We start from the raw sequence: 11,302 nt of genomic DNA, 5'->3' as shown, positions 1-11,302 counted from the left end.
CTATAGAGTCTTGTGTTAGTAGTTTATTTAGTTAGTGTGCTGTCAAGTTACCTCTAAACAATCAGCAACTATAAAATATATTAACCATGAATTGATTACATAAGTTTACATGTGAGTTCGTCTCAACTCAAGATTAAACAATTGAATTGAGTTACTTGAAGCAAATTGATGGGTTCTCTAACAAAGTAACATACTATATTACATGTGAAATCATACTTCCAATGCTTATAGGTTTATATGGATCAGAAGCCAGTACAGAGAAGTTGGGAGCATTTATCATTTACGACAATTAACTATGTTAATGAAGTGTTTGTCTATTAAATGAATTGTCATGAGTCTATGAGTGTAAATGATTGTGCATAAGATTAAGTTACCAGAGAAATCATTCAAACAAACTTTAATTCTACACATTATCACCTTTTATTATATCAATATGTGTATCAAGAGGCAGTAACTCCCGTTTTCAGAAAAATAAGATCAACTTTAATGTAAATGCCTGTAACTCTAGTGTAGTCAGTATTAATAGCAGATTGGTTTTGAAACTGCTTCAAGGTACATGACCTTAACATTTGCTTTAATAAATACTACATGTAGTAAAATTACCCATAAACTAACCAAGCTTCACAAATATGATGCTACTCTTGCAGTAAAATATATGTTACAGTTATATGTATTTGTACTGTGAGTTTATATATTAGGCTATACAGTTATATGTATTTATACTATGAGTTTATGTATTATACAGTTATATGTATTTATACTGTGAGCTCATATCTTATACAGTTATATGTATTTATACTGTGAGTTTATGTATTATACAGTTATAAGTACTTATACTGTGAGTTTATATCTTATACAGTTATATGTATTTATACTATGAGTTTATGTATTATACAGTTATATGTATTTATACTGTGAGCTCATATCTTATACAGTTATATGTATTTATACTATGAGTTTATGTATTATACAGTTATAAGTATTTATACTGTGAGTTTATATATTATACAGTTATATGTATTTATACTGTGAGTTTATACGTTATACAGTTACTAGCTGCATTACCCGTCTACAGGAACAGATTCACGTGCAGCATAAGGTTTATTGAGAGTTGTCTTTCATACTGTAAAACAACTCCAAATATGCAGTCTACTGAAATTGTCCTGATCAGAGAATGCATGCACATATACATGTCAATGTTGGGGAGAACAATCGAAATCTGCAATGTGTCTTACAGCTAGATACGTGTAAAATCTAGTAAATATTCTAGATTCATGCATCCGTTCACCCTCGTTTATACTTGCAGTTGACAATTGCGCACTTCTGCCGCTGAGCCCTCGCCTCAGCTGACCAGTCTTTACCCGCCGAGCAGTTGACAATCGCGTTCTTGCACTCGCCTCGCAATCAATCGCTTCGCACTCGCAATCAATCGCCTTGCAATCAATCAGCCCGCACCCGCCTCGCAATCAATTGCCTTGCATTTTCCTCGCAATCAATCGCCTTGCACTTGCCTTGCAATCAATCACCTCGCACTCGCCTTGCAATCAATCACCTTGCACTCGCAACCAATCGTCTCGCAACCAATCGCCTAGCACTCAATCGCTTTGCAAGCAATCGCCTCGCACTCGCCAACTCTTTCATCCGGAAAGCCGCGCCTGGTGACTCTCGCTGTACTCGGAGCAAAAAAGGTCTCCAACGCATCCCCGAGTGACGCCACGGCCCCAAGCCTAGCTGTGCTACCCGGCATTGCCCGGGTAGTAAAAAAAATCTTTGCACAGAAAATTGATTTGTACTTAACATATAACAACATTTCCATTCTAACTTTCAAACTACATATCATTAAAGAAGTGTTTTGTGTAGTTGAAATAAATTAAGAGAGAAAATAAAACAACTGTAAAGGTTTTCAAACCAATGTAAATTTAAAATTTCATAACTTTCAGTGACCTATATCTTTTGATAACGTATAGTGGAACCTCAGTTCTTAAACATAATCAGTTCCAGAAGGTAGTTCAAAAGCCGAGTTGTTCGAGATCCGAAACAATTTTTCCCATTAAAATAATGTAAATTTTAATCCGTTCCAAGGCAAGAAAACAACTTTGGTAAAGTATTTTTTCAACATTTTACACCATAAGCTGTACTTGTACCTGGGTAATAAAAAAGTCTTTGCACAGAAAATCTATTTGTATTTAACATATATAACAACATTTGCCATTCTAACATTCAAACTACATAGGTAACATGAAAAAACATAATAGGTAACGTATCATGAGAAAAGTGTTTTGTGTAGTTGAAATAAAGAGAAAATAAAAACAACTGTAAAGTTGATCAAATTTTGTCAAACAACTGTAACTTTCAAACTTCATATCATGAGAAAAATGTTTTGTGCAGGTCAAATAAAACTTAAAAATAAAACAACTATAAAAAGGTTTAGATGTAACAGTAAAATAATTAGCAAGTATTAGCTAAATTGAGTCTGTTTTGCTACGATTACAATATGAGATGATTCGGTAATGATACAATTAATACGAACTGAGAAAACAAAATAAAATTCGTGAATATGTTGAATTAGTAATAACAATTCTTGCATAGAAGTGTGTGTATAAAAAAGTTACTGTTCACCAACAGCTATCCATCAAAACACTGAATACGACGATACCGGTACGACGATATGTTATGTAAAAATAAAATATTGTAGTGTCTTTGTCTGATCGGAGGTGAGAGAATCTAGATGCTATTCCCGCTCGGGATAATACAATCGTCAGCGTGAAAAGTAGTGACCTTAACAGCGATTTAGCAATTAAACCTTAAAAAAAACAAGAAATAGAGGTTCACAAAAATGACGTCATGTTTTATAGAGTTAATAAAATTTGATCGCCAAATTTTAATATCGAGAGAGTCTGTTGTCTATATCGTTTTGCCGAAAACAAATTAGCCCTAATACGTCGAGGACAAAAAAGCATCGCGTGTCATGAAGCTAAAAGAAAGCCATCGAGTTGAAATTATTGCGTCATTTTTGTGTGAAAACGGCAAACGATGAATAGGTTATGTATAGAGGCGTGTACTAACCGGAGATTCCCGTTAATGCGCCCTAGATACCTAGTAGCCGCTGATAGTCCGAAAGGTACGGTACTCTATAAGGCGGACACACACACAGACAATGATTGCCGTTCATATAGTAGATATGTATTTATACTGTGAGTTTATATGTTATACAATTATATGTATTTATACTGTGAGTTCATATATTATACAGTTATATGTATTTATACTGTGAGTTTATATATTATACAGTTATATGTATTTATACTGTGAGTTTATATATTATAAAGTTATATGTATTTATACTGTGAGTTTATGTATTATACAGTTATAAGCATCTATACTGTGAGTTTATATATTATACAGTTATATGTATTTATACTGTGAGTTTATGTATTATACAGCTATATGTATTTATACTGTGAGCTCATATATTATACAGTTATATGTATTTATACTGTGAGTTTATATGTTATACAATTATATGTATTTATACTGTGAGTTCATATATTATACAGCTATACGTATTTATACTTCAAATCTGTATATTGTACAGCCATGTGTATTTATACGTTGACTCTGTATATTATACAATTACATGTATTTATGGTAGCTCATTAAACAATACAAACATTGCTGAAAGGAAAGTACATGCATAATATGCTATGTCTACAAACCATTTAAACACCAGGAAAGAGTTACAATTTAAAAAGATCCTAAACTTCAGATACACACAATAAGTAATAGCATATAAACTTATTTTACGCATATTTATAAGGCGTGTACAATCATAGAGCTGTACTAACACTAGCTATCATAAAGCTTTACTACGACTAGCTATCATAGAGCAATACTAATACTAGCTATCATAGAGCTATACTAATAATAACTATCATAGAGCTATACTAATACTAGCTATCATAAAGCTATACTAATACTCGACGGAGGAGCAGTTGTAGTCATAGATTACTAGACAATTATATCTACAGGTATATGTATATATATATACTTTTATATCTACCGGTATATGTATGTATATACTTTTATATCTACTGGTATATGTATGTATATACTTTTATATCTACCGGTATATGTATGTATATACTTTACATACCACATACCTTGCCACAAACATAAAAAGCAAGGTATTGCCATGCAGTGTCATAAATGCCAAAAACAAAGTTATTACTATAAACCATAAATTTTTTATAACAAATTTGTAATCAAAAAACTAGAATTCTTTCTATGCCCATTATGGTACCATAGGACCCGATAGCAAATATGAAAGATCAAGTTTTTCCACAGACCATCAGACTCAATACCATCATATGAAACTAATACATCATACAGTAGCTGAACTTCTGACCTGACTACAAGCATTTGCACACTTAAATTTATCTATTTACGGCTTTCATATGATAGGAAGGCTCTATTCAGAGTGCCACAGAGCTTTGGCTCGAGCAGATAGGGCCTGTCAGGGCTTAACTGCTCATTTCAGATGGCCAACTTGTATTAAAAATTAACACATAACATTTTATCCTGTTTTATCACTGTTTGAAACTTCAAAATGTTTGCAGATTGTCAATAAATAATCACAACTCGTAGGTTCATATAAAAGTAGTGTTTCAAGATTCTCTTTCCATGTGGTTAAGAGTTGTCCTCTCACACTGGTACCTAAAGAAAAAATTTGCATAAACGGTACGTAATGAATAGTTTGTGACGAAGTGCCTCTGGTTTCTTATCAATTCCTTATTCATACGCACTGTAGACTTCCAGAGAGTCATACAGCTCTAGATTAGAAACTACAGCTTTTACCGCTGACTAAGCAGTCTATACGTCAACATTTCTAGAAGAACGTTCTAGTCTTGCTATCATTTTGCAAGCTTCAAAATTAATCACTCTCAGCATTGAAGTGTGGAATAAACAGACAGGTTAGTAATAATACAATATTGATGAGGTGATGATTGATTCCTTATGCATATATTGAGCTTCCCTAGGAAATGTTCTAGAGTGTTGGTGGTGAGTAACAGGTAAAAGGAACGGCAGATATGACAATCAGTTGCACGCTCGTCTGCAAGCTGGAATTAATCTTCTTAAATAAACGCTATTTGCATTGTGGAAACTTTTTAAAATTGGCTGCTACTGACTTGCTAGATAAATGAATGCCAGAGAACCAATCCAGCTAATCTAAGTACACTATCTCCGTCGCATTACAGGATTTACACTAAATCTGGGACATTTTTAACTTGTTCTGCGATTCTGCCAGAGAAGTCGGTCATTATGGCCACTGGCTAAATGTTGCCACTAATAGAATACAGTGCATCCATAAAACAATGTATCCTTAAAAACCGATGCCCTACTCGACGGCTGTTCAACTTTATGCAGCTGCAAGACTATAACACAGAAATATATGCTTAACCTTGACATCTTTCAGGTTCAGAATGTACACTTTATAGTAACAAGTAGCAAAAAAGGTTTTGAAAGATGAGACACTGACGACAAAGCGGGAGTCCAGGCTGGTCTCCAAGCTTCAAGATGCAAGCGTTATATATTCTTTTATACAATTAATGTAAACATGCAAACGATGTAGACAGAAGAAGCATTAATATAAGTGACTGAACTATGCAAAGTTACATATCAGCAATCTGTGGCAGCATTCAACAAAAACTAATGAATGCATTACAGGCTCATTTGATAAGACCTTGACCATGACAGCCCAGTCAGGAAACACGTCTCAAGCGAACAGAAATGTTTTAGAGCCGATGAATGAACTTTTTGCTGTTGTGAGCCAGCTCAGACAGGAACTTTGTAGCAAGACTGTTAAACTCTCTCGTAAGTACCGTGTATGTTCACTAATAACATCGCTGACGACTCGGAGAGTATAACTGTGTGGAGCTGGTAAAGTGACAGTAGAAAGGAAAGTTGAGAGTCTGTGGGCAGTTCTCTTTCTACTGTCTGACCAATGCTAACAGATGAAGCCCTCATTCTGGTTTAGCTACATCTATACACGTTAATAGGTCTGAGTGCACTAGCGAGTTTTCAAGCATTTTTGAGATGACATCATCCAGCTAAGTACGATCATGTTTCACTTACTGAAGTCACGCTACTTTTGGAAAATTTAAGTTGGTGTGAAACTTGCTAAGTGTCCAGCTTGCTAATTGGTTAATTTATGGACGAACCCAGCCAACTGCACCTAAACTGCGTAACTTACATTGAATATTGAGTCTTCTCAAAATCTGCCATCTCAGACACTTGAATGTGTTGTCAATGCAGTGCCAACTCTCCTTTTTTCTTTTTTGGTTATTATGCTGGTTTTGGCATTCCATTTTTGTTTCTTCTTTTATGGATCATTTTACAAACTTGTTGTCTCTTTCTCTGGTTGTTAGACATAATACAATATTCCATGTTTCTCCGTCCTTATAGTCTTGCCCTCCTTTCGTCCTCTTTAGAAGTTAATATAGCCTAGTTACATCAACTCTAGCGTGCAGAGCTCAGTTCTTAGTCGTAATCCTTGCGGTCTTCCTGTTTATATTCCGTAACCTGTGTAATCTTTCTTTTGTCCAACAATAAATAATCACTCCTGTGTATTGAAAAACAGCCACAACCCTACTATAAGCTCTTTCATTTAAATGCTAATTTGGTTTTTTCCCATATTCCTTCCCCTAACTATATTTCACTCCTTTCATCTTACAGTTGTTGGAATCTTGCAGTTTTCTTGTAGCTTACCCCAGTACTTGTAGTTTCCATAAACAAACCTGTTTAATTTCAAATATGCTCTTTCCCAAAATAGCTTCAAATCGTCCACATATAACAAGCGATTTATCCTCCCAGTAAAGCCACTAGTTAGATTATATCCTTATTTAGCTTTAATTAATAGCAGATTTACTGTCTTTCTCTCAGAATAGCTGTTATTATTATTATTAATATTAATACTAGTACCCTGCTAGTCCCATGCTGCGTGAGAGATCATCATGTGTAATAACTATGAGCACAATTATTCTTAGATATGAACAGATGATGAAGTGGTGAGATGGGAGAGTGTGTGTCTGGGAATCTGACTACTCAGGTTTAACTCCTCTTTGGTGCAATACTTTTTTCTAACTCTTTTCGCATGGTCGGACAGACGGACAGACTTGACTCTTATTATAGTAAAGATTTGAAGGTCAATATGTCAAACTGTTTTAAGAATTTGCTTTCTCAAAATTCTTCAGTTTCATGATGATCAGATCATTTTGGCTTCAGTATACAGAATAGTTGATCAAATAATATTTGTTTTTCTTCTTGGCAGCCTTCTTCCTTATGACTATTTGCTGTTTCACACAGGTGTGAAGAAGAGAAACAAGAAACTGAAAAGGAAGGTCAGGCATCTTCAACAACAAGTGGGAACCACTCCATTAAGATGTAGGTACTAGTGTATAGAAATAGGGAAAAGAAATAAACGTATATTGTAATTAAAATAGCGTAGCTGTAGCATTTAAAAACAGTTTGCAATTTCACTTATCAAATGAGATCGACTGCTCTAGAAAGGGTGCAGAATGAAGAGGAAGTTAAAGATGCCAAGGAAATAAAATACCTGTTACAACTTAACGGGGTGAGCGAGGGGAAGGAATAGGAGGGAGGGGCAGGTGGGACGAAGAATTGTTAAACAGGAGGGGGGGGGGTGAAAGAGGGAGCGTTACACAGACAAGGCTATCAGCAAAACTCATATGAACAGAAAACTCAACTTAAAAATACGATAACAGTAATAATATTGACCTATAAGGATTAAGGCAACAAGTGGCAATCTGCTGTCAGGGTAAAGACACTGGCAGCAATAGTTTTACGATGACGGTTGACACATTATAAGCATTTGATTTTTAGTAATATATTATAGAGAGCCAATGTAGAATTATTTTACCAATACTTGGTGTTTGCCATTGTAGCTGACGTACAGGAGAGGATGCCGATTACCTTCAACGCAGAGCAAGAGTCTTCTCCTGACTGTTAAAAATGAACAATCAGCAACATGCCTGTTTTAGCGTGATTATAAATTATAGTTTTAGTGTGACTCAGTGTTTGGTAACTCAGTAGCTGATGCGCTTGTCTTGTGTTAATAGTTCTTTTTTTAAAGTTAATATTTGGGTTTCGAGCACCCACTTTAAACATAGTGTGCTGAAAAGCGTATCAAACATTATCAACTTTTGCATGAAGATATTCATATCAGATGATGCCCGAGTGACTGTTCCTTTCCGAAGAGCCAGCACGTTGTCGTCGTGGAAGGGCCTGCTAGAACATTACTTTGTAAAATAACACCTTCGGAAGCTTGTAGTGCAACTTTGCCAGTTATCAGTGGAAACTACAACACAACAGTTCTGATTAGACCTAATCAAATGTAGAGCAGTGTGATCGCCTATCTTTTGATGATAACCTGAACCATAAAGACTAGAGTCTTTAGAGTTGTGTGTAATGTTGCTGCACTAAGACTGGCTTAGTTTGACTTTTGACGCAGCTATCGCTGCCGATTATTATTTTTCAGTTGCTGAAAGGCATCAACTATTTGTGTTTATCTCTATGCAAATATTGGTAGTACCAAGTGTTCAATATCTTTCTTAAACTTCCTTTCAAATATCTGTGGTAATTTTTTCAGCTTTTTTCACAGTTATGTAACTATTTTGTGGTTTGATAATAATATTTTTTGTGCGCTCAATAAATACTATTGAAAAAACAAGCGGAGTTGACTCGTATTCAATTGGTTCTAATTGAACCGTCATAAAGCAAATAACCGTGACAGATCGCAAAAGGATAAAATACCACCTGCCATCTCTTACCATTGCAGTCATTTACATTTCAAACTCTTTGATAGCACCTGCTGCCACTGATCTGATGTGACCAACATGCTGAACACGGCTTGTTAGAAGTGTTAATTAATAGTGCTAGCAGTTGTGTTATATATAAACACTTGTACAATTGATAAGAATTTGAGTTGGTCCTCACACACACGGAATTTACTGGTTGACTTAAGACCTATTTCAGGACTGTTTTTTCGATTAAGCACTACTGTTCCAAGAAAGGTTCTGATAATGCTTTACTACTCTTTTATTCACTCTAAATTATGCTAGTTTATAGAATCGTAGGGAAATGCTTCTTGGGTTCAGCTTGACAAATTAATTAAGTTTCAAAAGAAAATATTGCGGATTATTTATAAAAAGCCTTTTGGTTACCCAACTTTTGATTTATTTCACGACTCTAAAATTTTGACTGCTGATAGAAAGAATCATTACAAATCACTTATTAGAGCACACAAACTGTATCATTCACAAGCATTTCAAAAATCTTCACATTATAACACCCGATTTCAATCATCCTCACTTCTTACTCCTTTTTGTTCTTCATCTGCTGGTTAACGAACATCTAACTTTGTGATGTCTGCACTGTGGAATAAATTGCCAGCGTCGTTGAAATTAATAAAACCTATTGGTGAGTTTAAAACGGAGATAAGGCTCCACCTTAGCTCTGCTTGGTGAGCATTAGTGTCTACGCCTTATGCTGTCAACTCGGGCCTGCGACTGGTTAGCTCTGCTATTTCGCACTGGCCCCATCATCTCTGCTTTTGTTTGATTCTTGATGTACAATTGTTTCAAACTTTTCTTTATTTTCTTGTTCGTATGTATGCAATTGTATGTACTATATATTTGATGAAATAAATCACACGCGCACAAAACATAAAAAAAATTTTCAGTCAGTAAAATGAAAACAAATTATAACATAATGGACCTGTGATATATAGTGTGATAAACATTGATGCATTTATAAAAATGGAAAGATGGATTTTGACACCCTTCACAAGCAGATTGGCTCATAAATGCAACAAATTCAGAGAGTTTTTTTCTATTGTATGGAAGGTCTCATTTGGAAAGTTGATCATTGGAAATTCCCATAATATTGGAAAGCCTTGGAAAATTTTTCCAATTTCCCAAATAGGTGGGATTTCCAGATTGGAAAGTTCAGTTTCCCCAAATTGAATGCCATTTTACTGATGGCATATCAGATTTGGAAAACACGCAAGTATTATATGTTCTCAATTCCATCTGAAGGTTGCATCATAGGAAATCCGTGCATAGAAGGAACCAGCCATGACAGCCAGCTCATTCCCATACAATGACAATTGAAAGAAGCCTACAGTTTGTTACAACTCACTCCAACCTGCTAATATGGAGCATCTACCTGCTGGTAAGGAACTTTAGTTTCTCTGGTAAAACTGGCTGATTAGTAATTCGAGGAGCTCAGAATTTCTTGTTTTCAGTCAAGTTGAAGCTTTAGTAGTTGTAAGAATAGGGAACTAGAGATGATTCAGTTGTAGCTTATTGAGTTAACTAGTATGGCTAAATTACATTTATTTCGATATTACAGGTGTGTCAGCTCGTGTACCAAGGGTTCAGCTGAAACGAGCTAAACCTGCAGTAGCAGGAACTGCGGGTGAGGTTGCTGAACTGCAACAGGAGGTTGAAACTCTAAAAAAAAGTATATTAGAAAGTGATCAGGAGCTGAAAGGTACTTTCTATTGTTCTTGAAATTATTGTGAGCTGCTCATTATGTTGCAAGGTAGATGACTAGTTTGCTTGCTTTGTAGACTATAAAAGTAGAAATGCCGTTTTGGAGAACCATCTGAAAAAGATAGAAAAAGAAGTGGCAGCGTTAAAGAGAATGAAAAAAAGGCGAAGAACTCCATACCTACGCGAAAGAAAAAACCAGGAAGTGTGTCGTACACAGAGAGTAAAAGTATAATCTTTTCGGTTTGTTGGGCTGTTTCAACTCATTATACCAGTCCGATGTACAATGATGCCGATGTGTAACATGAGACAGACAATTTTCAAGCATGCTCGAAGGAGTTATCCTATCATTTATATAAAATATCATTCTATGCAAGTGTTACACTACAGTGATTTTACAAAGTCTATACCCGTTCTGATTATTGCAAAAAAATGTGAGATTGCTTGATGCTATACCTGTTTAGCGCTTTAAAAATCCATCCTACCATTTGCGCGCTATCATAATAATTTTTCAATTTTTAGTTTGCTGATATCAATAATATACATTTACACATGTCAGTATTTCTCATTTTTGCTAGATGGCTGAAAAGTTATGTAATACGCCAAACATAACTATGCCCTTCTACCTGCCAAACCCTGGTCGGGTTGCGCCTGTTTTGTTGAACACTTGGACTTGTCCTCTCTTGCCATATAAACCAGCAATTTTACTTCAGGATACCTCAGTAATTATATAT

General features: G+C 35.2%; 1 protein-coding gene across 1 annotated transcript; it reads left to right on the top strand.

The window, feature by feature from the left end:
- Positions 1-10,189: 10,189 nt before the first annotated feature.
- LOC137393173 (uncharacterized) lies at positions 10,190-11,091 on the top strand. The gene is made up of 3 exons (XM_068079610.1): positions 10,190-10,248; positions 10,429-10,569; positions 10,649-11,091. The coding sequence occupies exons 1-3, from the start codon at positions 10,230-10,232 to the stop codon at positions 10,801-10,803; spliced, it is 315 nt and encodes a 104-aa protein (XP_067935711.1). The 5' UTR covers positions 10,190-10,229; the 3' UTR covers positions 10,804-11,091.
- Positions 11,092-11,302: the final 211 nt, after the last annotated feature.

Source organism: Watersipora subatra, chromosome 4, assembly GCF_963576615.1.
Source record: "Watersipora subatra chromosome 4, tzWatSuba1.1, whole genome shotgun sequence".
In the NCBI taxonomy this organism is placed as follows: domain Eukaryota; kingdom Metazoa; phylum Bryozoa; class Gymnolaemata; order Cheilostomatida; family Watersiporidae; genus Watersipora; species Watersipora subatra.
This window is presented reverse-complemented; position numbering and strand designations above follow the sequence as displayed.

What these genes read in the sequence shown, in the direction of transcription:
- LOC137393173 (XM_068079610.1), top strand. An exon ending in AAGTGATCAGGAGCTGAAAG is followed by an intron (nt 10,570 to 10,648) that starts GTACTTTCTATT and finishes CTTGCTTTGTAG; the next exon opens with ACTATAAAAGTAGAAATGCC.